The sequence below is a fragment of the Psammomys obesus genome, unplaced genomic scaffold (assembly GCF_907164565.1).
Source record: "Psammomys obesus unplaced genomic scaffold, mPsaObe1.curated_primary_1811, whole genome shotgun sequence".
Classification (NCBI taxonomy): domain Eukaryota; kingdom Metazoa; phylum Chordata; class Mammalia; order Rodentia; family Muridae; genus Psammomys; species Psammomys obesus.
In genome coordinates, this window is record NW_026596057.1 from 14,639,642 (window position 1) to 14,667,584 (window position 27,943).

Sequence of the window (27,943 nt, forward strand, 5' to 3'; positions counted from 1 at the left end):
TGGACAGGTCTGGGAAGCAGGCATGGTGACTTGTTGACTCTGATTTGTTAACAAACCTACTTTATTTAGGGTTATCAAACGCTTCTACCTTCCTTCCAACCCCCCAACACCAGGTAGGAGGGACAGAAGGTTAATGGGGAAAGGGACAGAGTTCTTTCTGCTACTTCTAGCTGGGTAGGGTCGTAGGATTCTTTTGTGGGCAATATCAGTATCAGTTGTCCAGAAATCCAGAAGTTCAGGTAACCAGAAAATCGGGAAACAGCAAATGCAGCAGCAGGATGAACCAGGAACAAACAGTCCTCCTGCAAGCAGCTGTGCCTTCTTCCTCTGGGCTGTCATATTTATATCCCTCGAAGTCCTCAGAATTCAACTAATTCCACCTGGCAAAGACCATGCTCCTCAGGAAACACTTAACAGGTGTGGACAAACTAAAATCCCCAACTTGGAATTTTTAACAAAAACATGTTTACACATCATAAACCTAAGATTCCACAACAGTAACCTCTCAGAGACCCCCATGAACCAGAACCAAGCTGGTTTACCAGGAAGCAGAGAAGCACTGCCCAGGTTGAAATCCTGGCTCTTCCAGTGGTTCGTGTGTGCCTTGGGGAGGTCTCTGAATTATCAGTGATCATCTTCCAGCTTTATATGAGCCGATGTACAGAAGGCACACTTAGCGTCCTGAGTGCTGTGGGCACTTGGCCTGCCAGCTGCCGGTCCCCAACATCAGATTAGTCAGCTTTGGGGGCAGGAGAAGGAGAGGTGCTCAGAACAGAGCCCAGAGTTCTGACTTGTATTAGAGTGCTCATGCGCCCCTAACCAAAGGGTGATGCCAAGGCTCAGGGTCAGGATTTAGAGGGGAGGAGTCCCAGAGCAGCCACTAGAGATGTCCCTTGAACAACTGTATACCTCATTAGAGGTGAGGCTGGAGATTATGGGCACTATGGTGAATTCATCATGCTGGAGCTGCAAGGGCGAGTGCATCCAGAGTGAAGAGACTGAAAAGAAGAGGCTCGAGAGTTCCTGGGCCAGCACGTCATTGTGTGACTGCCCACGCCACATGTCTGTCCCCAGCACTGTGCTTGTCCTTCTTATGGTACACCTTAAAGAGCTACTTCCACAGGGAACTCTCCCCCACACCAATGCAGAGCCCTAGTCATGCTCTCAACTGTCAGGCCTTGCCGATCTTTCCAGGCCCAAGCAGGCACACCTCTGTAAGTGGCAGGGCCTGGCGTCACTGGTATGGTGGACACATTGGATCTGCTTGTCTTATTCATCACCACATGGAACTAGTGGCAGTGAGGACTCTTAGTAAAGCTGAGCCATGAGCTCTTTGATGGGGGCTGCTGAGCCTGCTCACTACAGGTTAGGATATTCACAGAGCCAGTGCCATGACTCCATTGCATACAGAGACCTCTCTATTTATTGCATTTACTGTAGCCCTTAAGAGAGGGGCACAACGGCAGTGGTGGCACACACCTTTAATCCCAGCACTTGGGAAGCAGGCAAAGCTCTGTGAGTTTGAGGCCAGCCTGGTCTAAAAAAAGAGTCCAGGACAGCCAGAGCTACACAGAGAAACCCTGTCTCAAAAAACAAAAACAAAACAAAACACACACCACCACAACAACAGAGAGGTGACACAAGACACACCAAATCCTAGGAAAGGTGCCAATCAGGTTTCTCTTTCATTTCCACGTCTATGCTTCGCCTCCCTCTGACTATAGAGGATTCACTGGAACGGCATGGCTTCTTCGAGGCCTCCTAGCTGTTCTCCACAGATGCGGAGAGATGCCCGAGACAGCCAAGGCACTCCTGCCTAGTTTTCTGTAGGAATAACATTGGAGTGGTGAGGCTCACATAGGCAAGACTCTGCAAAACAGACTCGAGGGTGCTCTGTCCTCTTGGGCTCCTCCTTCTCTAGTTCATTCCAGCTAGTCTCAACACCCCAGGAGCTATTGTAAAGTAGGCTCCCTCTTTCTTGGCCGTAAAAATGCTATAAAAATGCAAGGTGACCTACTTCAGCAGATGCTGCGGCCAGAAAAGAATTACTACGACTTGGCAGCGCTGGCGAATCCTCAGAGGGCAGAGCTGAAAAACCCGCACCAGATGGCTTGCTGCAGCTGCTTCAAAAGGTTACGCTCCATCAGATGACCCTGGAGGGCAGGCAGAGTTAAACATGGTGATGCCATGCAGGCCCCAGGCCTCAGCTAGAAGCAGGAGGTCCCACCCCAGCCCCGCCTTATCACTCCTTCCAAAGAACAGCTTGGCAAAAGATGGGGGAGGAGGAGGGGCAGGCAGCTCAATGTGTAGAAGGCCCTTTTTAGCCTAGGTGCACCGAGAGGCAGCCAGGTGAGCCTAAATCCAGCTCTTTCCCAGGAGGGAAGAGGGGGAGACAGATGGGCTGTCCAGAAGCCAGTTCACATTGGAAATTGAACGGCTCCTGGGAATGTAAGCTACTCACACTTGGAGAATTGGCAGACTCAGGTTGATATTCTTAATCCTGACAGCACCCTGGGAAGGTTTGTGCCGTGTGACCAGAGGCTGTGTGAGGCTGCAGAGCTCGCAAACAACACACGGAACATGAGTCTAGGACAGACCTGTCGTGGGGCTGCAGGAACTTTCCTCCCGAAGGCCATGCAGCTTTAGTGCTACATTGGAGGCTCTGAGCTTGGCTGAAATCCTGTCCTCCAGGGGCCGCACCTTAAGAGGCAAAACTCTGGGCTTTGCTTTTGGCTTGACTGCCTCAAGTGCTCTTCTCCTGAGGCCTCCCACTGCTCTTCTGAGACATTGTCTGTGTGGCTGCCTGGGGCCTTGGAGTCTGAATAATGGCATGGAAGACTTTTACATGATTAGCTCTTTATTTTATTCTACTTATTATGACAATGAATTTGCTTTTGTGGGATTTTGTTTTATGTTGTTCTTGAGACAGGATCTCACTGTGTGGTCCTAGCTGGCCTGGAACTCTCTTTGTAGACTGGGATGGTCTTGAATTCACACACATCTGTCTCTGCCTCTCAAGTGCTGGAGTCAAAGGTGTACGTTACAGTGATAAGATGCCACCTCAACATATATGGTATAAAGGAGATTTATTGTGGGAAAGGGGGAGGAGAGAGAGAGAGGACACCATGACAAAGAGAGAAAGAGAGAAACAGAGACAGACAGAGGGAGAGAAACAAGAGTGAGTATGGGTGATGGGAGGGTTCTTATATCCCCCTCACCTGGTGCAGGTAATGACACTGGACATTGTCAGGACCCTAAAGACCCCCTGAGGGCAGGACAGTGGAATTGCCTGCACACCAACATTTACAGTGCCGTGTCTGACAACGTCTTGTTTTTGAGGTGGGATCTCACTCTGTAGCCTAGACTATCTTGATCTCAGAATTCTCCTGTTGCAGCCTCTTGAGTGATGAGATTGGTGTTGTTTTGTTTTGTTTTTTTTTTTTTTTAATAAAAAGCATATTTCTCTTTGGAGTGAATTTTAAGATGGCTCAGTTCTGCATCAGTGTGTAAGCTTAAGGCCACTGCTATGACCACACTGCCCTGAGAACAGATTTATTTTTCCCTTCCCAGAACTTACAGGCCACTTCCCTCCAGCCAAGCAGGATATTGGCCCTGCAGCCCAGGAGAGGAAGGGGCAGTTCTGAGCTGGTGCAGAATCTCCAGTGAGCTGGGCCACTTGTCCTGTTTCTATGCTGGGCCTAGGACTTCTGCCTGATGAGGTAGCATCATTTTGGTGTTGTTCAGTAGCTCCGTCCAACACGGACATCTAAGCCTCTGACAGTAAGGGGGTAGTACAGGTCTTCAGAGAAGGACACATCATCAAAGGGTATTAATTCCGAGTTCTCCAGAGAAGTACAACCAACGGGATGTGTCTGTATATCGAGAGGTTCACTTTAAGGAGTTGATTGCCAGAGCTGTAGAAGCCTGGTTACTCCTGACCCTGTAGGACAGGCCAGCAGTTCAATTCCAAAGTCAGCCTGCAGGCAGAATCCTTTCTTGTTCCAGGGAGGTCAGAGGTCAGCTTTTAACTGATAGGATGAGGTCCACCACATGATGGAAGGTAATCTGCTTTATTCAAAATCTGTCAGTTTGAATGTTAATTTTGTCTATTTAAAAAAAAAAATCCCTGTGCAGTAACATCCATAATAATGTTTTGACCAAGTTTCTGGGTACCAGCCTCTATAAAGTCACCATTATATTAACCACTGTGTTACCAGCCATGGAATGTGTTACCTGTATTCTGTGCAGTCTGAAGATTCTACAGGTTCAGCCAAGCTCTTGACTTACTTTATAGAAAGGAATTTTAGGATAAGTCTTTGTGAAGCAGAGTTGGGGCTTCTTAAACAAAGGATGGCATAGCTCAGAGAGACAGATTTGAGTGCGGCACTGAGAAAGGTACATGGTTAAACACCCCATCAGTAGCTATGCCTGTGATTTTGTGGCCTTTGCGGCTGGCTACAGAGGATGGGAGCCATAGCTGGAGAGGAAATGGGGAAGAGGTGGGAGGCCTTGCATGTTGACCCCAAAGGCGATTGCTGTGCCCTTTTGGTGGGTACTGTGATGCTAGCTGTGCACCCTGAGGAGCCAAGTTAGGATGTTTGAAACAGGAAACAGGAGCAGGGGTCAGTGCACTGTGAGAGAGAGTGACAAGTGGGGGCCGCTAAGTCACCCCCAAAGACTTAGCCTGTAGATCAGTGGGGAAGGCTCCAGAGGGAAAAGGAGAAGTGTGGGCCTGGGTCCACTTGTGTAACTCTGTACCTGGCCGCTGGGGTCCTGGGATGATGCTTGTGTGCAGCTGATCAGGATGTGGCCACCAGCCAGCGTTTTCCAGAGCCAACGCTGACAAAAGATAGGAAGATTCCCCAGCACAGCAGTGCACATCTGAAGGCAGATGTGGGTATGTGAGGTGGGACGGGGCAGGGGCTCTGCAGCTGTTTAAGGAGAGGCTGCTCATCTGCAGCCCATCCCAGCAAGGCCTGAGAGCTTCTGAGTGGGAACCTCAGGTCAGGATTGCTCCATGTTCCAGACTTCCAGGCCCTCAGAATACCCAAAGAGACTTCTTCCCCTGAAGGCCCTGCAGCATTTAAAACTGCCCCTCGGTGTCCACAGGGAGCTGGTTCTAGTAGCCCTGCTGGATACCAGGGCCCACAAATGGTCAAGCTGTTGACACACCTGTAATTCCAGCACTCAGGGAGGCAGAGGCAGGTCCATTTGCTGTGGGTTTGAGGCCAGCCTGGTCTACAAAGTGAGTCCAGGACAGTCGAGGCTACACAGAGAAACCCTGTCTCTTTTACATCTAGATTAGCCACACCCTCCCATGCACATTGAACACCCCTTGATTACCACGAGCATTAATGTGATGGAAGTGCTTTGCGGTGGTAGCTGTTTTGTAGTGTTTAGGGCAATGGTTCTCATCCTGTGGGTCACAACCCCTTTGGGGTTGAATGACCCTTTCACAGACAGGGTCACATGTCGGATATCCTGCATATCAGATATTTTCATTACAATTCGCAACAGTAGCAAAATTACAGTTATAAAGTAGCAAGAACATAATTTTATGGTTGGGGGTTAGCACAACATGAACTATATTCAAGGGTCACAGCATTAGGAAGGTTGAGAAACGCTGCTTTTAAGGGATGACCAAGAGAATGAAGTCTCTCCATGTTCAGTACAGATACCCAGAAACGGAGTTTTAGTTTCAAGTGTTTTTCTTACGTGATTGGTTGAGTCCCCAGATGCAGCACCCACCCACACAGGAATGACCGCACCTGCTCCTGCGGTTTGTCCCTGCCCACTCAGACCACTCCTTCATTCTGAATCCACACACACGTGCACACACGGTGCACACAGAAGATCCGCCGTCTTTCTTCCTCACGGTCCCTAGTTGAGTAGCTCTTCTTGTTAACTCACGCCGAGCCCAGCGAGAGAGAACAAGTTAAAAATAAAGGGAGCTGTATCAGTCTGGTTGAGCAGTGTGTACCAGGATGCGTACATCCTGCAGGGCTTGGCGCAATCACATGACTTCTCGGGAGCTTGACTGGGGGCAACCTCGTGGGTGGGAGTTACCTCAGCCCACCAGGGCAACGCTTACCTTCCGCTCCACCTTCCTGCCTGCGACCTTTCTCCTGTCTCTCCCCTAGAAACGGCCAGAGAAGCCCAGCCCTGGATGTGAAGACCCCGTCTGCCTATGGAGAGAGCCTCCAGAACGGGAACATAGATGACCCCTCAGGTTTAGCGTCTGTATCTGGGCAGTGGCCCAAGCAGGGAACGCCCCTGTCTCACGTCCGATTTGAAGATGAGTCTGCCCACGAGGCCGAGTCCCGGTACCTGGAGCGCCTTCAGCAGCGCCAGCGTCGGGCGTTAAGCGCAGTGCTACATGCTATGGACCAAGGGCCGCTGCGCTCCAAGCCGGACCTCACCAACTACATTAACCGCAGCGTGGGGAACAGCTCGTTCCACGGGCCCGTGGGCTCGCCAGACCACAGTAACTTCTCTGCAACACTGCCTACATGGGACAGGGAGAGGACGTGTCCAGCCTGTGGCAGCTGTCTCGAGGAGCGTTGCCCTGCTGAGGGGAGGGCAGCCCCTCACCTGAGGGTCCTCCGGGGTCTTCAGGCTGCCTGTGAGGCAGGGGCAGTACTGCTGGGGTCCTGTAATTCCGATGGCTTGAGCTCCCCCTTCCCAGGGCTCCACACAGAATGGATCCGGGAAACACACATCACAGACACTGTCGCCACAGACCCTGAGGAGGGGAACTCTTCCCTGGACAGCACCAGCAGTTCAGACAGCTGGACAGACAGTAAGGCTGGCAGGACCTCTCGGTCCAGCAGGGCAGGTGAGCAGACCCAGGTCAGCAGCCCCCAGCAGTGGCAGCATGGCTCTAGGCCTCAGGGAGATTGCAGGCGGTCCGGAAAGGCTGAGACTGAGCTGCCCCGTGGCCTTCAGGCCTGGCCTCACCTGCCTGAGGCTGACGATATGATCGTAGGAGGAGAGGCAAAAGGAGCCAGAGGACACATAACCCAGGGAACTTTGTTTCTAAAGGAAGGTGCTGTGCCTAAACCTGCCTTGGAACCTAAGAGGCCTTGGTCCCAGGGGCAGCTTGGATCACAGTTAGGAAGTCACTGGGCCCGCCCTGAGGACTGCGGGAATCCACGCAGGACAGCCTCTGCTGTGCCATTTTCCAAGAAGCTCCGGTCCCCAGGACCAGGCCAACCAGACCAAGTTACCAAAAGCCCTGAATCTCTGGGAACTGTCCACACCTCTTCTCCCCAGCAGAGCCCTGAAGAGCCCGCTGCACTCCTCCCAGCCCTACAGCCAACTCTGCCCCTCTCGCTTGAAGTGCCAACCCCGCCTTCTTCAAGGAAATCCCTCTGCCCTCTACCCCTGGGGAAGGCAGCCTCGAGTGGACACCACAGGCTGGGGCACCAGCTGGAGCATACGGATATCCCCCGGCCGCCGTCCCCTCCAGGAACTGCGGTTCTCACCCCACCTCAGCCCTGTAGCCCACCAGTCAAGCATCTACTGCCGGACCTGTCCAACAACTACAACAGCAGTGGCCCTCTGGGGCTGCAGGAGCCCTGGGGAGCTGCTGTCCGCAAGAGTAGAGCTGACCGGTGTTGTCAGGAGAGTGATGGAGATGGTAAGGGCCGCTGTCACTTCATGTTTGTCTCAGGCCAGGTCTGTGACTCTCATTGGCTGTCCATCCAGGTCACAGCATGATAAGGCCACATACCATTCCCAGCAGCCCTATGAATTCCTCAGAGCAGCAGCCCAGGTGTCAGGGAGGTAGGGGAGCATGGGTTTATAGGACTTACCTGGAACATGGAGCAAGTTGGCCAATTTTCCGTGTTGGGGGATGGGGAGCAGGGGCTGGGACCATGGGGAAGGTGGGGATGGAACCCTCTTTCTGTTGGGAACTCTGAGGTATGTAGGGAAGCTGCAGTCCACAGCTGCTGGAAGCCAGGCTCCGTGGGAATTCAACTCCTGTAAACTGAAGACTCTACTGTTGTTTAGAACAGTAACTACTCCAACACCACCAGGCCTCTTCCACCAGCTGTCTTTTATGCTTTCATGGTTACATTCACTGTTGACCAGGCACCTGATGCGAGCTTGGGCCTGTCCTGGGCCATATGGGGAATGCATAAGAAAATGACTCCGGCAGAATCCCTGCCTGCCCCTAAGGCTTACGGTGGCAGTGACCAGCAGGGGGAGATGGGGAGATGCTGCTCTGAGCATTCCTTGGCCCTGCCTGCCTAGCATGTGGGTAGATTTTGATGGGCAAGGCTGCCCGAGCTCCTTGCCCTTGGGAGGAGCCGTCATGCAGCAGGCAGATTCTGTGTTTGCAGATCTCTGTGTCCCAGGCAGGGACAGTGAAGTTGCCGAGGCAAAGCCTCTCTCCCGTACGTGTGCTGCCTCCATCCTTCTCCCGCCCTTCATGCCATGATCAGCCCCCTCTCTTGTGTGGCTCCAGGCTGTGGTGGCTGGTTTGCACCTAGCCACTTCCTGCAGTGGCTTCTGAGACCCACTGACCCTTCTGGAAAGCCTGGGTCTGCACCTCCTGGAGAGCCTGGTAAAGCTTCTCCTGTTAGTGACAGGGCCATGGATGACCACTTCCTCTCTCCGTGCTCGCCATTTTCTTATCTAGAAAATGAGGTTTAAGCCAGGTATAGTGGCGCAGGCCTTTAATCCCAGCACTCAGGGAGGCAGGGGCAGGCAGATTGCTGTGAGTTTGAGGCCAGCCTGGTCTACAAAGAGAGTTTAGGCCAAGGCTACACAGAGAAACCCTGTCTTGGGGTGGGGAGGAAGAAAAAGAAAGTGGGGGTTAAAATACAGCCTGACTCATAGGAACCATAAGAACCAGTCCATGAAGGGTTAAACATCACTGAGTGCACACAGTGCTCCCAAGATGGACGCTGTGAAAGCTGTGGCAATGGCAGATGATTTTCCTTGTTCTTGACCATGTCCCTTGACACAAAAGGGGTGTGACATATCACAAGTAACTTGCCACTTAATAGATGCTAACTAGTCACCCACTGTGTACCAGGTGCTGTGCTGGGTGATGGGGTGACACTAGTCCATAAGCCCCACCCTTGTCCTCAGACAGTCTCCGGGTTAGAGGATGCTCAAGGGTGGGCCCTGGCCGCCTTCCCTGCCTGCCTGCCTGCCTGCCGAGGCTCCCACTGCCTCTGCTCCGGTGGCTCCCGCCTCTCCCCGGTGTCTGCTGCTGCTAAGACTGGGAGATGGGCTTTTCCCCACTGTGACCTGTGTTGTAGCCGGGCTGGTGCTGTGGCTGTTTGCAGGAACACTCCAGGACTCACTCCAGTCTGCAGATGTCGCCACGGTCAATTCTACAGCCATCACCCTCTCCCTCAGCTCAGAGGAGCCTGAGTGCAGCCAGGAGCTGGGAGGAGGTCCACAGGGGACAGAATCCTGCTCTGGAGGCCACATGCCCCCTAGGTGAGTGGCAAGAGCAAGCCCTGACTCCAGTGACTGTGCTGGATGGCGAAATACCGCCTGGAGCATTAGCATCTCTAACCTTCTTCTCCCAAACCCTGCAGGGTCCCTAGACCACTTCCTTGCACCCCTAAATCACCCTTCCCAATCCTTTCTTCCCAATCCTGTGTGTGCGCGCGTGCGCACACACGTGCGCACGCGAGTGGTGGCACGTGCACAGATGTGTCTAGGGATGCGTGGGTGTGAGTGTGTGTACAGGCCACATGTTGACTTTAGTGGCTCCCCCCCCCCTTGTTTTTGAACCCCAAGGATCCACTTGTCTCCGCCTCCTCAGCACTGGGCTTATTGTGGACATGCCCTGCCATGCGCCTGGCTTTTAAATGGGTGCTGGGGATCTGAAATGAGGTCCTCATGCTTGTGTGCCGGACACTCCACCTACCCCCAACCCCCACCTTCCCCAGTTGATTTTATCTGACGAACCTCGTTGAGCCGCGGAGTTATCTATCCACTCTTAGCCCCAGCTGTTAATGCTGCACCCGAGAGCCACCGACCTCAGGGTGCTCCCGGGATGCAAACTGTTTCCCTTCTTGGCTTCAGCTGGGGTTAGACATCTTCCGCCCTGCCTTGAAACCTCAGCCTTGGCAAACCAGGTACTTCCCAGCTCCATATTGTACCCTGTGACCACATGGGAGCACATAGCCTCCCTGTGGCCCAGCCAGGCCTCATGTTTGCCAGGATGCTAGGCCTGTCTGGCAGTTTCTCCTGGATCTCCCTCCCAGGTGTTTAGCTGCCCCCTAAACCAAACTGCACAGTTGCTTGTCCCATGCCCTCTTCCCGAAGCCATGCTGCCATCCGCATAGTGCTTAAACCCTGTCTGCCTCCTCCTGCTTTTGCCCACTTGCACCAGCTGGCAACCTCTCCAGCCCCCAGCCCCTCTTTCTGCCATCTGATCTAAGCTGCCTTACTTTTTTTTTTAATTACAATTTATTCAATTTGTATCTCAGCTGTAGCCTCCTCCCTCATTCCCTCCCAATCCTGCCCTCCCTCCCTCTTCTCCCATGCCCTTCCCCTAGTCCACTGATAGGGGAGGTCCTCCTCCCTTTCTATCTGACCCTAGTCTATCAGGTCTCATCAGGACTAGCTGCATTGTCTTCCTCTGTGGCCTGATAAGGCTGCACCCCCCTCAGGGGGGAGGTAATCAAAGAGCCAGCCACTGATTTCTTATCAGAGACAGTCCCTGTTCCCCTTACTAGGGAACCCACTTGGACACTGAGCTGCCATGGGCTACATCTGTGGAGGCGGTTCTAGGTTATTTCCTTGAATGGTCCCTGGTTGGAGTATCAGTCTCAAAAAGACTCCTGTGCCCAGATTTTTGGTTCTGTTCTCCTTGTGGAGCTACTGTCCCCTCCAGGTCTTTCTACCTCCACTGCCTCACTACTTAGCTGCACAAGGGAATTTTATAAAAACAGAAACAAAAAACCAATGAAATGGTATCATGGCCCAACTAAAAGCCCCACAGTAATTTCTCCTTGCCCTCGCTTCTCTTAGTTTGATGGTGTTCGGTAGCATAGTGGGACTTGATTGCCTGGCCTCATATCACACCTCTCCCTGTCTTCCTCACTGTCTGGCTGCAGTTGCTGAACATATCAAACGCCTTTCTACTCAGACTGAGCTCCCAGCTGTTCTGTGCACCTGCCGCTCTCACCTCCAGGCTTAATGGCCTGACTCCTGCCTGTCATTGGCCCTTGGTATAAAGAGTTTTTTCCTGAAGAGGTCTTCCCTGGAAACTATTTACAACAAGGGCCGGGTCACACCCTGCCTCACCCCACACACTGCTGAGAATGGCTTTTCTCCTTGTGGTTTGTGGTTGATATGCTTCTGTACTCCCTTAGACAGATAGAGGCAGACAGATAGGCTGGGAGACATCCTGAAGGAGTGGAATAAACGGATGATGAACCCTTGGCTGTGTGATGGCAGGGGCTATCCTGGACTGTTCTCCCCAAGGCTGCTCTCGAAGAGCACCTGGCAGAGTCTGTGCCTGGCTCCCCTGCTACAGCCTGATTCCTCCCTGGGCATTGGTACTGGCCCATGTGGGGCTTGTGGGTCCCTAGGAGGCAGGATGCAGCCAGCTCTTGCCTTCCTCACAGCCACCTGTAGCCACCTCATGCCCACCTCCACCCCTTGTGTTTCAGGGCATCACCTGAGGCCAGTGCAGGGCACAAGCCACCCTCAGCTTCCCGTTCTGATGGGAACAAGAAAAGGAGGAGTAGTATCGTCTCCACCTTGGGGCTCAAAAAGCTCTTCTCAGCCCTGGGCCACGCCCCCCAGCCCAGACTTGGCACATCCCGAAGCTGCAGTGTGGAACAGCTGCAGCCCTCAACACTGGCTCCACACACCAGTACCCCCAAAGTGAAGAGAGCCCCATCGTTACAGATCCTGCACACGGTGAGTCCCTGCGGCCCTGCACAGACGGATGAGGTCCGGTAGTGCTCTGCTGGGATGAAGGGCGGAGGGAGGGGAGTTTAGAAGGTCCCTGCTCAGAGTCTAGGTCGCAGAAGCGGGGAGCTGCTGCAGGCCTCACAGCTCACTCGAGGGGCTCCTGCTCACTGCGTGCAGTATCCCTAAATTCTGTTCTCCACCCACCACTGTCCATCCTCTTCCTCCCTTTCCCTTAAGTTTCTTGCCCCTGCTTCCTGGAGAGGCAATGCCCTGCTCATTCTTTAACTTTCACCTTGGCCACAGTGACTCTCTTAATCCAAACACAATTTCATTCTTCTTTTTGAAAAAGAAAATATTTTCTTTCTGTGTGTGCGTTTTGCTTCATGGACATCTGTGCACCGTGTGCATTACTCAAAAGAAGGCATCGAATCCCCTAGGACTGGGGTTGTAAACAGTCATGAGCTGCCATGTGGGTACTGGAGATTGAACTTCTGGAAGAGCAGCCAGTGCTCTTAACTGCAGAGGAAGCGCCCCTTCCCCCAAGCCCAGTTCCAGTCTGTGTAGTCACAGCAAGCCTCGACTGGCCTTTGTTCTGCTCGTTCTCCGTGTGGCTTCCATTGTGGTGTTTCTGAGGACATGCACACCTGGCCACACAACTGCCCCCTGCCGTGAATGCATCCCTCTCTGGACGTTCATCACGTGTAGGATAAAGTTGAGACTGCTTAATGTTGTGAGGGGATCTGTGGCGTGTCTGCTTTTATGTCTCATCACTCTCCCGGAACACTCTCAGCCCCTGCTGGATAGACCCTTTTGCCCTTCGACAGTCAGGTCACATAGCCCGACCGAATCTCCACCTGATGTCTGTTCTTCCCTCCACATGCCTCCTTCAGAAGTCATCGCCGTCCTCAGGCCGTTGGCCCTCCCACCCACAGCTCACTCCTCCATGTCTCTCTCCCCTCACTGTGATATGATGTCTGTACTCCCAGGACCCATCTCAGCAGCTAGTGCGCCTCGTTCACACGGAGAGAACACAGACACTAGCTAAACATCCCCTCTCCAAATCACCTCAGCACAGGCCGTCAGGCCTCCGGGCATCCTGCTCCATGCTAGGAGCTCTTCTGTCCTCCTCTGTGCAGAGTCAAAAAGAGAGCCGAGGTCTGAGGCATGGGAGCCTTTCATTTCCAAGGCTGAGGAGGGGAGGGAACATGGGATGGATGACAGTCTGGGACTGCTTTCACTCAGGACAGGGTCTAGGAGTGGAGGCCCATGTGCAGGAAATATCTGCTGGCTGATGAGTAGAGGAAAGAGGGGAAAGGGGGAAGCAGAGGGTGAGCTGGGAACGAAGACAGCATGGCTTCCTTGCGCCCTGGACTTCTCCAGCATTGAGCTGTGAGCTATGGCACTTGCGTTTATTACCATTGGAGTTTCTCTGTAGCCTCTCAAGGGAAATAACAGTGTCTCTTGTGTCCCAGAGGTCTTGTTGCAATTTAAGCTTAGTGACCAGAGGTAGAGAGCAGCCTGGCTAAGAAAGAATAGAACATACAGGACAGAAACCCAATAACTAGAAAAAAATTTCAAGAAGCTAAAAGAAAAAAGTCTCTCCCGGAAGTATAAATGCCTGACTATCTACCCCTCACCAAACATGCACCAGCACACACCACCCCTTCTCCCACGTCCCCATGCCTTCTCTCACCTCTCCTTGCCTTCTCTCACCTCCCTAACCCTTCTCCCATGGCCCCACACCTTCTCTGCCCTCTCCAGGCCCTCTCTCCCCTCTCCTTCTCCCATGCTGTTTTTCTTTTGCCTGGGCACCTGTGCCTCTCTTTTCAGCTGGAGAGCTCTTGCTTCCAGCCCTGCTCAAGGACCAGCTCCTCCTCCATCCTCATACCTTCTGGGCCAAAGCCTCTCTGCTCCAGGAACTTTTTACCCGCTCCCCACCCTGTCAGGTTAACTGGCCTCATCCCCACTCCCAGCTGGAAGCCTTCTGCTCTAAGGTGTGTCCTGTCAAGTGTGCTACCGCTGACCCACGCCCCAGCCCCTCCTCTTTGGACAGGCTCTCCAATGTGCCTCAGGCTGGCCTGAAGTTCATGATCCTCCTGCCACAGCTGTTGAGTACTGGGTAGATGTTTCTAGTCAGTAAGATAAGTGCAGAGTGCTGAGTTGTCATTACGCTTTGGATGCCTGAGAAGCCCCATCTCCTGGAGCATGTTCTGCTGACTCCTGCAAGCCATCCAGACTAGCTGACCAAAGCTTGCACCATTGCTTTCTTAGATTGACTTCAGGTTTCTTAGATTGACTCCCAGCAAGTCCTCTGTGGTGACCCCTTCCCAGGCTTTTTTCTCACCTGCAATATTGGGCCTTCCCCACTAGGTGACGCCCTCCCATCAGCATCGGAAAGCAACTTCCTTTCAGAACCTCCATTCTCTGTTAGGTGGCAAGGGAGACCGGTCCAGCCTCTACCTGGTGGAGGGGTCAGGGGACCCCCGTGCACCCAGCAGGTAAGTGTGGCACAAATGACCTGAAGGATAAACTCAGAGTGCCACTCAGAGCTACATGTTTAGTCTTCTCTTCCCTCATCGCCGCAGCCCTGAGCCCGCCTGTCCCTTTAAGAGGAAGTGAGGCAGAGTAGCTGAGTCTTGTCCTCAACAAAACTCCAATGTGGAGAGACAGAGTGACACTGAAGTGTCAGAATGACACCTCTGTGCCCTTGCCGTGTGTGGGTGAGTGCTGAGAGGTGTAGGCTTGCTGGTGGTGCTGGCAGGCTTGGCGCCCCTCTCCCTTGGCTGTCCCACGACAGCCTGAAGTCAATGTTCAGGGTTTCTTTAACATAGCTAAAGCTTCTACTAACCGCCCAGAGACAAGAGCCCCCAAAGAAGCCCTTGATTCCTGACCTCTCTGCCCAGGACCTCTTGCCTGTTGCTTTTATCCAGAGCTCTACAGAAGGGCTTGGGGCCGGGGGAGGAGAGAGAGCATGGAAAACACTGCATAAAATTATAGCTTTGCTCAGGTTCTGAGGTCTCTCCCTAAAAATGTTATAAACCACCATCCCGAGCTGCTGCCAGCAGATTGTGGAAGCTGCCTGTGTCTACCCTAGGGAGTTCATTTTGCTCGCTGAGGTCAGAGAAACCCCAGGTTCCTATGGCAGAGATGCAGGGCACCTTCGGAGCACTAAAGAACTGGCCCTGGTGCCTGACTACTGTTACGGTCTATGGTCTCCTCGTAGGAGACACAGTGCTCTCAGCGTGGAAGATGTGGGCGGCCCCAGCCTCGCTCGCAGTGTGGGCCGTGTGGTGGCGGTGTTCCCAGATGGCACAAGTCAGCTGCAGCTGCAGCGGCCCCCAGACGGCAGCTTCGGTTTCCGTCTGGACTACGGCAGTGGCCGTCGAGACTCAGGTATGCCATTGGGATCCTCAGCAAAGCACCGGAGGTGCTGTTAGTTTCCTTCTGGGCTTAGCTGAGCAATGGAGAAAGCTCCCCCCCCCATCTCTCTAGAAGCTCTTCCTGGGTGCCAGGTTCCTGGAGGCCCTGCTGCTGAGGGGGTGGAACTAGCAGGTTTGACTGCACTGTGCCCCTGTGACAGACTGAGATCAGAGTCCTCAAGGCTTTTCCAGAGGGGCTGAGGAAACCCGTCTGTGCTCGCCAGTGCTCAGCTATTCCTTTGATGTGGCTGATGTATTTCAACGGTCCCATCCTCCAGCTGCTGCTGTGTCTGGGCTTGTGCAGCGGGCCTGCCTGTCTGCAGTCCTGTGCACGGCCCTCCCTCACCAGCTCCTCAGGGCTTTGTTCAGATGGCTCCTTGCTCCTGGCTGTAGCCTAATTCAATACCACTGTCACTGACTCTGACCGGGTGTCGGTCCCTCTATGTCCATGAGTCCTTCAGGGCAACCTGACTTGCCCAGGCCTCCATAATATGCATCTGAGTACCAGAGACCTTGAAAGCTATCCCCAGGCTATGCTAAGTGGGGGAGGTTGGGAGGTATGCTGAGGGAGAGTGGGCAGAGGAAGGAGGCATGACTCAGAAAGGCAAGCCCAGGAACCCGTGCTGCTGGGCCCCACAGAGGAGGGCAGTCCTTCTCTTGCGTCCCCTGGGTCAAGGCTGTTTAGCTGAAAGCCTCCCGCTGCCGTGTTTGCTGTGCAGCGTGCTGCTTGCACCCGTCATGTCAGGTGCCTACTAATGGGTATGGTGGGTACTGGGCATGGGGCACACAGACCTCTGACCTGACGGGGCACACGCCCTCCAGCGAGGGTGCTAGGCCAGCTCTACAGGTTTTCTTCATATATTTTGTATTATGAACGTGACATAGTGAAAAGCACCAGGAGCCAAATATAAATAAAGCAGGAATGGCAGGTGCTGTGTAGACGGGCTTGACAGTCGAGTGGGGATGGGACAGAAGAAGGAAGCAGCCTGTGGGGGCGGGAGATGAGATTCAGCAAACAAGGTCAGGCTGGGAGCTGAGCTCAGGGAGGCTGCAGGCTGTCCGGCCCTAAGGGACCTGGGGTTTTCTCAGTAGGACAGGTCAGGTTTTCTCAGAGTAGGGCAGGAACCATCTCTGGAAGAGATTTTAGAACGGGGGGGGGGCACCTGGCTGTGATGAGAACACACAACAGGACAGGGAAGGGCACTAAGTTGATTTCCATAGTCCAGGAGACAAATAGCAGGCGGCTCTTGGGTGCCTGTGGAGATGCTGAGCAGGGGCTATAGTTTGGCAGATCTGCAGTTACTGTGACCTGATCTTCCTGGTGGGTATGGGAGAGGGAAGGGGAAGAGGAAATGGAGGAGGGAGGACGGGGAGAGGAGAAAACATGTATGATGGGGAACGGGGTGGGCCTCCCCAAGTCTGGATGGAGGGAGGGTCGGATGTCAGTGCACACAGGGGCTGACATTTGGGAACCCAGGCTGAGTGTCATCCAGGCCTTCTCCGCATCCCTCACTTGGATGGTCCCAGCCAGGTAGTGTCCCACTCTTGCTGCTGTATTTGGCCACCAGATGTCACACTGGGATCTCACACCAGGCAGTGTGCTGGCTGCTGGTGCTCCCACCACAGTCCCTCTAGCTGCTTAGGGCCAGTAGCCCTGGGCTTCCGAGGGGCCGTGATCGGGGCCTGCTTACTAAGCGTCTGTCAGGGTGCCAGCATGTATCCCATCTGACACCACACCCACGAAGGCAGTGGGCCCTGCCTTCTGCTTCTCCCTGGCTACCACAGGCATCTAGCATCCTTAACAAAGGCTGTCTCCAGCAGACTATAAATGCCAGAGTTGCCTCACAGTCACGATCTCAGCTGAGAGGCCTACCCAAGTCTCCCCAGAAAGGCTGGAGTGACGTCAGTGTCTGGTCTGGCTTGGCTACATTCTTTTGGGTTTTGTCACTCCTCTCCACCTGCCTCTCCTGCTGCACGCCGAACACTTCTGTGGATTCACATGGGGAAGTAAGGGGTGGCTCCCTCTCTCCATGCCACCAGAATGCAGTAGACCCAGCAGGTAAGCTGTTCAAGCATCAGAGAAAGGAGATCAAAGATAGGGCAGGAGCCCAGTAGGCAAGCCCTCTGCCAAAGGATGGTAAATACTCAGTCAGTACAGACCAAGCCTCACTGGACAGGATCACATTAGCCAAGAAGCACCGAAAGGGATTTCCACACTTCAGACAGGAGAGGAAGTGTGTACGCAGTTCAGGTTGGCCAAATGGCCATAGACCTTTAGGTGCCTTGGTGAAGGAGTTGTAGACTCCACATTCAGAGCCTCGCTTCCCTGGGACCCAGAGGCTACAATGAAGGGGGATCCTCCAGGTCCATAGGCCGAGGTACTGCTCCCCACAGTCCATGATGTTTCAAGCCAGAGATGAAGGCACCAGAACAGACATCCTGCCCAGCCCATGCTAAGCATCCAACCAGGGAAAGGCCTTGGAGAAGGCATCGTGTGGGGAGTTGCTGTACGTTTCTCAGCCAGCTGGTGAAGGGGTCGGGACTGTTCAGCTGTCCCAAGTGTCATTGTGCTGTCAGCAGGAAGTCACCTGCAAGGCCATCCCCCGCTTCCTCTAGCAGGCTGGCTATCCTCATACAGCAGAGCATGGCTCTAGCTTTCCCCAGAGAAAGCTACCTACAAATGCTGTCAGCTGGGGGTAGCTGACAGAGCCTGAGAGATGCTTAGCTTTCGGCTGGACACTCCTGCACTGTGGCAGCGGTGGCCGGAGGCCTGCCTCATCAGTCTGAGCCCCCATAACCTCCTGCCCACCACCACACGGCTCTCCTGAAAGCCAGCCACAAGTCCCTGATAGGCTTCGCTGTTATATTTACAACCCAAGGGAGGATCATGCTGGCTACGCTGAGCCTCTTGAATCAGTAGAGGGAAGAGTACAAGAAAAAGAGGCAAGTAAGCCATGTTTGCTGGACTTTGGCCCACATGCCACCAAATCCCAAGGAGGAAGTGTGTGAGTGAGGCTGAGGCCAGAGCCAACCCTGGACAGTATTGTGAACCAGATTTGGTTTCAGCTACTTCTATTACTCTAGTGACACTGTCCCCCGCTTTGGCTTTTGGGCTGTGCCTGGGTCACTTGAGCTATCAACTACATCTATTTGTGAATCCTAAGAAACGTAGTGCAGGCCATGCAGGAGGTATTTATCTTCATTTTTAAAAACGACTCCCTCTTTATCCTAGAAGCTGATATCAGAAAAGGGTAGGATTAGTTCATTCTTACAACACTGGGGATGAATAGTGTCTTCAAACATCATTTGCATGGGTTTTGCTGTTTTGAAAGAAGTGACAGAGAAACGAGGTTATGCACGGGGAGGCGGGGGTGAGGGGCACATGGCATGTTCCTATGAAGCCAGTTGTGAGAAGGGTGTGCCACTGTGTCCTGCATGACTTCTTATTCCCTGCTTCTCTTTCTTTGCAGGGCTCTATGTGCAGGCCATGGCTGACCTGGATACTGCCAAGCTGTACTCGGGGCTACTTGGGGTAGGGGATGAGATCCTGGAGGTGAATGGGGCCAAGGTTGCTGGGCTGGGCTTGGCTCACATCAAGGAGCTCCTGGCTCATGTGGAGAGCTTGTCAATTCGTGTCTTGAAAAAGAGGCCTGTCCCCCAGTGACCCAGAAGTACTGCTGCTCTCACCGACGCTCCCTCAGTAGCCCTGACCCCCAACACACAGCGGGAGGGGCTGGAAATTGCCACTCAGATAATGTGTTTCACAGCCCAGGGTGGCATCTAGTTGTCCGAGCTGTGGCAGAAGCCGTTCTGACCGGCCACCTGCAGGAAGAGGCAAAGAGCCTGTGTGTGCATTCAGTTAGGCTCGCTAATGGATGCAGAGCTGGAGAAAGAGAATACCACTTTCTTCCGTCACAGACGTGACCATGTCCCTTTGCTGGAAGGAGGGGAGAGCAACTGACTATGTCCCTGGGTTGGTCCCTGAGCGCTGGCTTCACCTCTTGGCCACACTCACTGGGAAGGCTCCCCAGCCCCCAGCATACCAGAGAGAATGTGGCCACATTGGCCTTGTGCCCCGTCTGTTTGAGCTGTGGCTTGCCTGGATTCCATGTGACACTTGGCTCCTGATCTAGAAGTCTCGGCACAGCCTGACAGCCAGGAGCACACATTCCTAACCAAGCACTGGGAAGTATGGCCTGTCAGGAGCTCTGTGCCCCTTCTGGGTATGCAAACTTCTGAGAGTTTCTGGGAGCCAGAATGTTAAGAATTACTTTCTAAAAATGTCTGCCCCCAGCCGAGTTGAAGAATGAAACTATTGCCATTTGCAGCAAGTGTGGCCATGGTACGAAAGATGTGGGAGGCCAGGCCAGCCAGCCCCTTGCCTCCGCCTCTGCCTAGACCTCGGTTGTCGCAGCCTGGCCTGGGCGGGCCTTGGTCTTTGTTCTCTTGTCCAGCTTAGAGACAGGGCTGCAGCTGGTGTCTAGCTGTCTCCCAGCTGCAGGGTTTCTATGCAGACCTCCCTGGTGGCGGCTGTGGGTGGGCAGCAGGCAGGGAGGCTGTTAGCTGGGGTGGCCTTCCCACCTAGACACAGCCTGCTGAGCCGAGGTCCTGCCCAAGGGTCCAGGGCTCTGGAGATGCCCGGACAGGTGTCAGCCTTAAATTATTAAAACACAGAGCCAAAGCTGCTTCCGCTGGAGTTGCTGGATTCTGTCTTGTCTTGACCTCTCCCAGCTCTGAGAGGCCTGGGGTAGGGCAAGGGCAGACGGGTATGGCCATGGGGCATTCGGAGGGGAAGTGGGAGGCCTGCAGGGATAGGGCCACAACCAGTGTAGATGCAGAAGACTCTGCCACCCTGGAGTCAGGAGAGGAGGGCTGGCAAGGCTGAGAAGAGAGAAAGAGCTAAGAGCCTTGGGTAGGTGCATGGAGGGGCGGAGTGGGCAGCTCACTGCTGCTAAAAAAACCGAAACAGCCTTCATCTAGGTTGTGACATGTCACAGGCAGCCTTCACTGGACATGAAAGACACTGGGGAAACATTGCCTGTGGAGAGGTGACAGAGGAAGCCAGGGGGAGGAGAGGTTAGAACCCAGAGGCTGGGGAGAGGAAGAGAAGTGGGGGGGGAGTGTTTCAGAGCCCCAAGAGTGTAGGACTGGGTGGCTAGGACTACCCCAGGCTGGAGAAAGAGCACAAAGAGGGGGTTCTAGCAAGTAGGCAGAGCAGCCAGTGTCAGAAGCGCATAAAACTCCAGGACATGAAGAGGGCACTGGAGTGCCCCAGAGACAAATCCCCTACAGAAACAAGCACTCCCTAGCAGGAAACTACAGCCAAGGGGAAACCCCAGCAGCCCAGAGCAGTAGTCCCCAACCTGTGGGTTACAACCCCTTTGGCAAACCTCTGTCTCCAAAAACACTTATGATTCACAACAGTAGCAAAATTACAGTGAAGTGGCAAGGAAACAATTTTATGTTTGGGGTCACCACAATATGAGGAACTGTATTAAAGGGGTAGCAGCATCAGGAAGGCTGAAACCATTGTCCTATAGGCTATTTCTTAGCCTGGAACTACAGCTGGAGAAATTTCACCCTGGGGGGGAAAAAAGTGTCAGTAGCAAAGGCCACCTCTGTTTTCCATATAGCAAGGACATTTGTCTTCTGGAGATGCACAGTGAAGGACTGGGGCTGGGAGAGGCCAGAAAACGGCTGAAGTAGTGGGAGTTCCTGAAGTCCTGGTGTATCTTTCTTAGTCTTTTTGAGGGTCCTATGGGGAACATCCTGCTTCCTGTCCTTTTGAAGTGGGAACCCAGTTCAAGTGCCAGCACTGCTATGAGACTCTCCAGCCCTGTCTGCTTGGTGTGGGATGTACTTGTCACTCTCTAACCTTCCTCCTTCCTCTGTTTTTCCTCCCTCGGTGCTGGAAAAGGATAGAACGAGGGCAGGAGAGAGAATATGCAGGGTAAGAGGACCTCTGGTCTCTGATCGGAGGCACCCACTGTGGCCTCTGCTCTGTCCCCAATGGAGTAAAGCGATGCTGAGGCCCCTGGCCTGTGTCTGTGGTGGGGGAGGGCACTTGGCTCTCTCCAGCATCTGGTCTGGTCTCTATCATTTTCTTTATCTAGAGAGATGCTGACATAGCAGGCCTGGCTCAGCCCTTCTCCAAGTACTGCTGCATCAGAACCTTCTAGAATGTAGTTAATTGCCATAAGCCGGATTCCGGTGCAGGCTGGAGGACTGGTGAGGAGAGGGGAAGGGCGTACCAAAGCAGGGCTTTGTGAAGTGAGTGGGAACTTTTGAGTGAGAGCAAGGATACTCAGCCATAAACAAAACAAAAGAACATACCTTGTGCAAAGATGTGCATTTCCCCCAATACCCTGTGCCCCTTAAGCCCATAGAACTGATGTTAGGGACTGCAGAACGGGAGGTACCAACTTTGGCCTCAGACATGCCACTCTCCTGAGGGGTTGCAGGGCAGGGCTGGGTGGAGCTTGTAGGGCATTTCAGAAGGTACTATCTGAAGGCACCAATCAAGCTACACTTCCACTTCCAGGAAGAGGACGCTGGGACACATTGCCTTGGGTGCAGTGCCCTGGATGAAGATCTCAATCTGCTGTGGGGAGGGACAGGTGAGCAGAGCCCCTTGAAGAGCTAACTGTACAAGGGACAGGGCCAGCCTTGGGGGAGGGGGAGGGGTGGTTGCAGGCTCAAGTTGACCCAAGGCAAATGCTGTGCCATACACTGGACCCCGTGTGCATGCGGGCGTGAGCACTGGGCGCATGCAGTGTCCCAGGTCTTAGGGGGTGGAGCAGCAGGCAGTGGTGCCTGTAAAGGTCTGTTGACCTTTACAGGATAGGGGGCTGAACTTCACTTTTGGCTTTGAGGTCCTTTGGGAAAATGAGGTCCAACCTTCCACCGCGCCACCTGCACGAGAGCTGCTTTTCCCTGGCAGTGTTTCTGACCCAATAAATACTGAAAGCGGGATGAGCTGTGTGCGGGGGCTGGGAAGCAGAGAGTACATCCCCACGGGCAATGGCAAGTTCTCTACCACCCTGGGTCCAGTTGGTGGAACTGAGGGACCCCAGGCGGGGTCTTTAAAGGATATTATAAGTTCTAGGTCCAAGTCACCAAGAAGCCAGAGACCTAGGAGCAGATAGACGGACATAACTGGACTCTCAGGCCCTTCACCGTGGCTCAGGGAAGGGGCTAACCACTGTGGGTATCCCCACAACAGCTTTGGCTGCTGGTTGCCCTTCCACTGGGTTCCAGCTCCACAAATTCTCACTTATCCTCTTATTCTGTTTATCTGTGGCCTTTGCTGGTCTGCTCTCCCACCTGCCCACTGCCTGGCAACCTGTACAAGGATTAGAGAAGTGTCTGTCCTGGGGAGCAAACCATGATCCTGCGGGCTGGCAGTGCTCCTCCCTCCCTTTAACTCTCACACAATCACACAATCAGGGACTTCAGACTGTGACTTTTCTTCTGTGAAATTATCCTTCAGACTTACCTGGCAACCACTGGTCTGCCCTGGTGCACCTGCCCAAGCCATTTCTTCTACCCTCAGGCTCATTCTGGAGCTATTCAAAAGCCCCTACCATCCCTGAATCCCTCCCCACCCTGCTCTGTGAGGGCTCTTTCCTATGCAGCCAGAACACCTGCTCAGAAATGGCAACAGCCTTCCTTGGCAAACTCTGCCCAGCTCTCAAAGGCTGCGGGTTTGGCCAGGTCACTGTGCTGGGTCTGGCTGGGACTGGCTCAGATACTCTGCCCACGGAGCCAGAGCTTAACAGCTGCCCTGCCAGTCCTGGAGGGTATCCGGAGCTGTTTTGTGGATGCCCAGCCACCTGCCAGGCCTGCCTTTGTCTTGTCCTTCTACAGTCTGGACTCGAGCCTCTTATCACAGTATGGGGCTGCCCTTGGGGCTCTGGCCAGGTGCCAGTCACTAAGGAGAGAGCTGCTCTGCCCTTTGGGATGCCCACACCTCCTCAATGGAGCCAGCTATAGCTGTGAGATAAGGCAAATTAGCATGCCATGGGCTGCAAGAGACCCCAAGGCAGTGGGCTTAACCCACCTGGGAACCACAAAAGCTTCTGCAGAGGGCCAGCCTCAGCCCCATGATTCCCAAGTTCACCAGCTTCATCCAGCTCCAGAGCAAAGTTGGGAGGAAGAGATATGGATATGGTAGGTGCACCCATGCTACAATTGCTGCCATCGTGTGGGCACGTCAGGGTCTCCAGGTTTTCTTGGGTTACCATATGCAGTCTGATTGACTCTTCCTATAAGCAAAATCCAAACACCAATGAGGCTGACTTGAGTTCCTGGACCAGAATTATTATTTTGGGTGGTCCAGCCTGACCTAGACCTCACCGCATCGTCAGCCTCCTGAGTGGCTGGGATTACAGGCCTACGCAACCATGCCCAGGCCTAGAGCAGATTTCCTGACTTGACAGAACACTATTAAAGGTTCTGAGGGGCTGGAGGGATGGCTGCTCTTCCAAAGGGCCTGAATTCAACTCCCAGCAACCACACGGTGGCCCACAACCATCTGTAATGAGATCTGGGGCCCTCCTCTGGTGAGGTGTACATGCAGACAGAACATTGTATACATAATAAATAAATAAATCTTAAAAAAAAAAAAAAGTCTGAGACATGGTCAAGATGAAGGCACCTGACATCACACTTCACTCTTCAGGTGCTGAAGAGTTTGCTGTTTCAGGAGCTGGATGGAGGTGGCTCAATCAGTAGTGTTTGTCATTTAAAGTATAAGGACCAGAGTTTGATCCTCAGCATCCAGTTTTTTAGAAAGTCAGCTATAGTGATGGATGCTTGTGATGGGCCTGGGAAGCTGAGATGGGAGGGTCCCTGGAGTTTACTGCCTGACCCGGCCCCGGTGGATGGCTCTGAAAAACATGCCAGGTTGGAGACAGCTTTAGTGAAACACCTGTTTGCCATCTTTTCCCTACAACAAAAACCTGTGGTCTAATCAAACTTGGTTCCAGCTGTGTCTCTGATTTTTTTTTTTTCCAGTACTAGAGACTGAACTTGGTCTCACATGAGGCAGGCACTCTATCTCTGAACTGTTAGGTCCTTAGCCTTTTTTTTTTTTTTATATATATATATATATGTATATATATATATATATACATATATATATATATATATATATATATATATATATACATTTACTTAGTCTGGGCAACTTGAAAATGTTGCTCTCCTACCATGTGGGCTCCCAGGACTGGACGGGTCATCAGGCTTGATGGCAAAGGCGTTTACCCCGGACCACTTCATACTTGCTTCTTTATTTTTTTGGAGATAAGGTCTCATTGGAGTTGCTTGGGCTGGTCTTGACCCTTAAATCCTCCTGCCTCAGCCTCTGGAAGAGCTGGGAATTATCGGCCTTCGCTATTTCTTTTTTAAGATTTGTGTGTATATGTGACTGCTTGCATGTATATATTCGGTAACACCTGTGCATGCCTGGAGCCCAAGAGGTCAGTAAGGGAGGTCAGCTCCCCTGAAACTGGAGTTAGAGGCAGTTGTGAGCCCCAAGTGGTTGCTGGGAAGAGAACCTAGAACTCTGTGAGAGCAGGCGCTCCCTGCCGAGCCTTCTCTTCAGCCCCACGCTGGTGCGTTTCTTGGTGGCTTTTGCAGTCCCAGCTACTTAGGAAGCTGAGGCAGGGGCACTGAAACTCTGGTCCTCCTGTTCCACCTTCCTATGTTGCCACACTCCAGGCAGGCACATCTGGTCTTCTGTGGTACTAGGGGTTGAGTCTTGGGATTGCTAGGTAAGCACCCTACCAACAGAGCTGCGTCTTCAGCTCTCACAACTCAGAATTCTGATCTAGTAGCTGGTAGCTTTCTCTGCCCCAGGCAGCTGTCTATGTCAGTAGTTTAAAATGGTTTTCATTTTTCATGTATTTTGATCATATTCTTTCTGACACTCAAAAAAGAAAAATCTAAACAAACCAAAAAGGGGAAGAAAAAAAAACTGAGCAAAAGAAAAAAAAAATATATATATATATATATGTAATCCAGTTTGTGTTTGGCAAACTACTCCTGAGATTGGGGCCTGCCCTGAAGAAAACTGATTTTTCCCTGATACCCAGTAGGTATCAATTGCAAATAGCTTCCGGCATGTGTCAGTAATTTTTAAGTGCATGTGTGCTGTGTGCTGTGGTGTGTGTGTGAATACACCCGTGATTGTGTATGCAGAGCCGGGAGCATCGTCAGTTGTCCTCCTTTGCCTCCTCTACACAGGGTCTCTCCCCGAGTCTGGAGCTTGCTGGTTTTCTGGCTAGGTTGGCCAGCAAGCCCCAGCATTCCCCTCACCTCCACCTACCCCTACGGACGTGAGCTACAGACGTGACCAACCACACCCCCAGCTTCTTTGTGAGCACCGCAGAATCTGTACTCAGGTTGTCGTACACACACAGTGAGAGCTCTTGTCCACTGAGCCATCTCCTCAGCCTCTGTATGTCCTATGGGGAGGGGGAAGACCCTGTATTTAAGTGTGAAAAGGCTGAAAACAAGAACAAGAGTGGGCGTGTGGTAGAGTGCTAACACAGCATGGTGCTAGCTTGAGCTCAGTCCTCCATTAAAAGGAGAAAAACACCCAGGACAAGGCTCTGGTCTCTTCATCTTGCTTTAATACTGAACAGAATTCTTACACATGGCCGCAACACATCTTCAAGAGCAGAAGTAAGAAGTGGACTGCAGGGAATGAAAACGTCGCTTTTCTGGATAGATGGCCGACTTTATTTCACATAAGTTTTCAAGTGTGTGATGTCATCAGAGTTTAGGATTACCATCAAAGCACAAGGACTCTTTGAGGATGTTTCCCTGTAGGTGGAGGTCCACAATGCAGCAGCAATTGGAACCGGGGATGGGGGGGGGTGTATGCTGGCCTTATCTCTGGACTTAATGATTCCACCGAAAATGCATCTCTAACAAGCTTCTTAGCCTGGGAGAGCCAACATATAAATCTACCCGGGGCAGAGGTGACAGAACTCTAATCCCAGGGCTCACTTTTACCGAGCTGTGGGGAAGTGCCACCTGGAAGCCGCCCAGATAAAGTACTGACCCCACACCAGTGTGCACATCCTATTATTTAAAAGTAAAACCTATAAAGCTATTTATCCTTGGAAAAATATATAAGAATTTATTCCCCACTATTTTGCCATATATATTCTATTTCTGAGTTAGACCAATTTCTGATTCAAATGAGCCAGGGAAGCTTTTTCCATTTATACAACTCGCATTTACCACCATCTGCAGCTTGGTTCCTGTGGCCTTCTAGATGGCCCTCATCTGCTAGCATGCTGAGGGCTAAACCCGGCCAGGGCCAGTTAGGAAAAGGTCAGAGGGAACTGAACGTAATTGCCAAAGCTGGGGTGTGACTCAGTGGTACTCAATGTGCCGCATGTGCGAGGTCCTGGGTTCCAAAACAGAAAAGCAATCCTGAAGTCAGTGGGCGGCTGGCGCCCCCTCCCCCCCAAGACAACCAGGGCGCAGGCACCCTGCCTTCCCCGGGAATAAGGACACCTGCTTGTCCGGGGTCAGACCTCAGCTTCAGGGTCACACTTGCTGTTAACAAACGGATTCCAGCTGAATCTACATTCCGCTGAGCTGGTGGAAAGGCCTGACCTTGGTCCTACCCCAGGAAGGCTCAGATGGAGCAGCGGGCAGGACCTCTGGTCAGCAAACAGTGACGACGGGCAGCCTCTTCCCAAAAGCCACTGAGGACCATGTGGCCTTTCAGTAGAAATGCATAACCGTAAGAAAACAAACTGGGAACTACACTTCTTCATAAAGCTCTGGCTGCAGCCGGCAATCCAGGTCCGTGAAATGTTTGTGTGAAACCCCAGTGGGGGGGTGGGGAGGGGATGGGGGGGCAGGCACTGCCTGGGCGGGCGCTATGCACAATTCGAGGAAGCTTTTCTGGATTAAGGTCGTATCAGAAGAAAAATAGCACCAACGTGTTAGGTGATGGCAGGGTCACACACACGTACACATACACGCATGTTCTTGTGCACACACGTACGCCAGCACATGAGCACACAAATGCACGCACGCATACACGCACGCACGCTCTCCTTCCTTTCTCACCCCGCCCTGACAGCTGACTTGGCAGAGGCTGTACCTCATGGAGGACCTCCAGCGCAGGCCATCAGCAGCCACCTGGGCAGGCGCCGTGCAGCCCTCAGAGCCTCGGTGTTCATCGCAGGCAGAATGCACCTCAGTGGGGAGCTGAGCACAAGTCGGCGTCACTCTGAGTCGTTACCAAGGCCAGCTCCAAGTACCCTGACTTGTCTTAAAAGCATATGGCCTTCCAGAGGCTGGGTCCTCCAGGGGCTGCTCATCTTCCTTGGGGACAGCACTTGGCCCCTTGGCTCACTGACCCACGGCGAGGGCAGAGGCGGCTCTTTCAGAGCTTCACTCCTGTCCTGGGTCACAACCCTGCTGCTCACGTCACTCCAAACTCACAACTTTCTGGATTCAGAACCAGAAAGAAAGCTGCCCCGTGAGCTTTAGTAAGAAATGGGTGACAGTGGCTTCCCATTTATATACAACAGACCAATGTCATCCTGTTTTTTTTTGAAAAAAAAAAAAAAAAAAAAAAAAAGGACACTTATTTATTTGTGCAT

The 27,943-nt window shown here is 52.9% G+C and overlaps 1 protein-coding gene across 1 annotated transcript in view; it reads left to right on the plus strand.

Annotated features, from left to right (window-relative positions):
• The window catches only part of Kiaa1614 (KIAA1614 ortholog), a 32,538-nt gene extending 12,540 nt beyond the window's left edge, over positions 1-19,998 (plus strand). Inside the window, 6 exon segments of the mRNA XM_055624530.1 lie at positions 6,141-7,639; positions 9,300-9,456; positions 11,646-11,898; positions 14,263-14,396; positions 15,116-15,285; positions 18,782-19,998. Coding sequence (XP_055480505.1) covers positions 6,141-7,639; positions 9,300-9,456; positions 11,646-11,898; positions 14,263-14,396; positions 15,116-15,285; positions 18,782-18,975 — 2,407 coding nt within the window. The 3' untranslated portion in view covers positions 18,976-19,998.
• Positions 19,999-27,943: the final 7,945 nt, after the last annotated feature.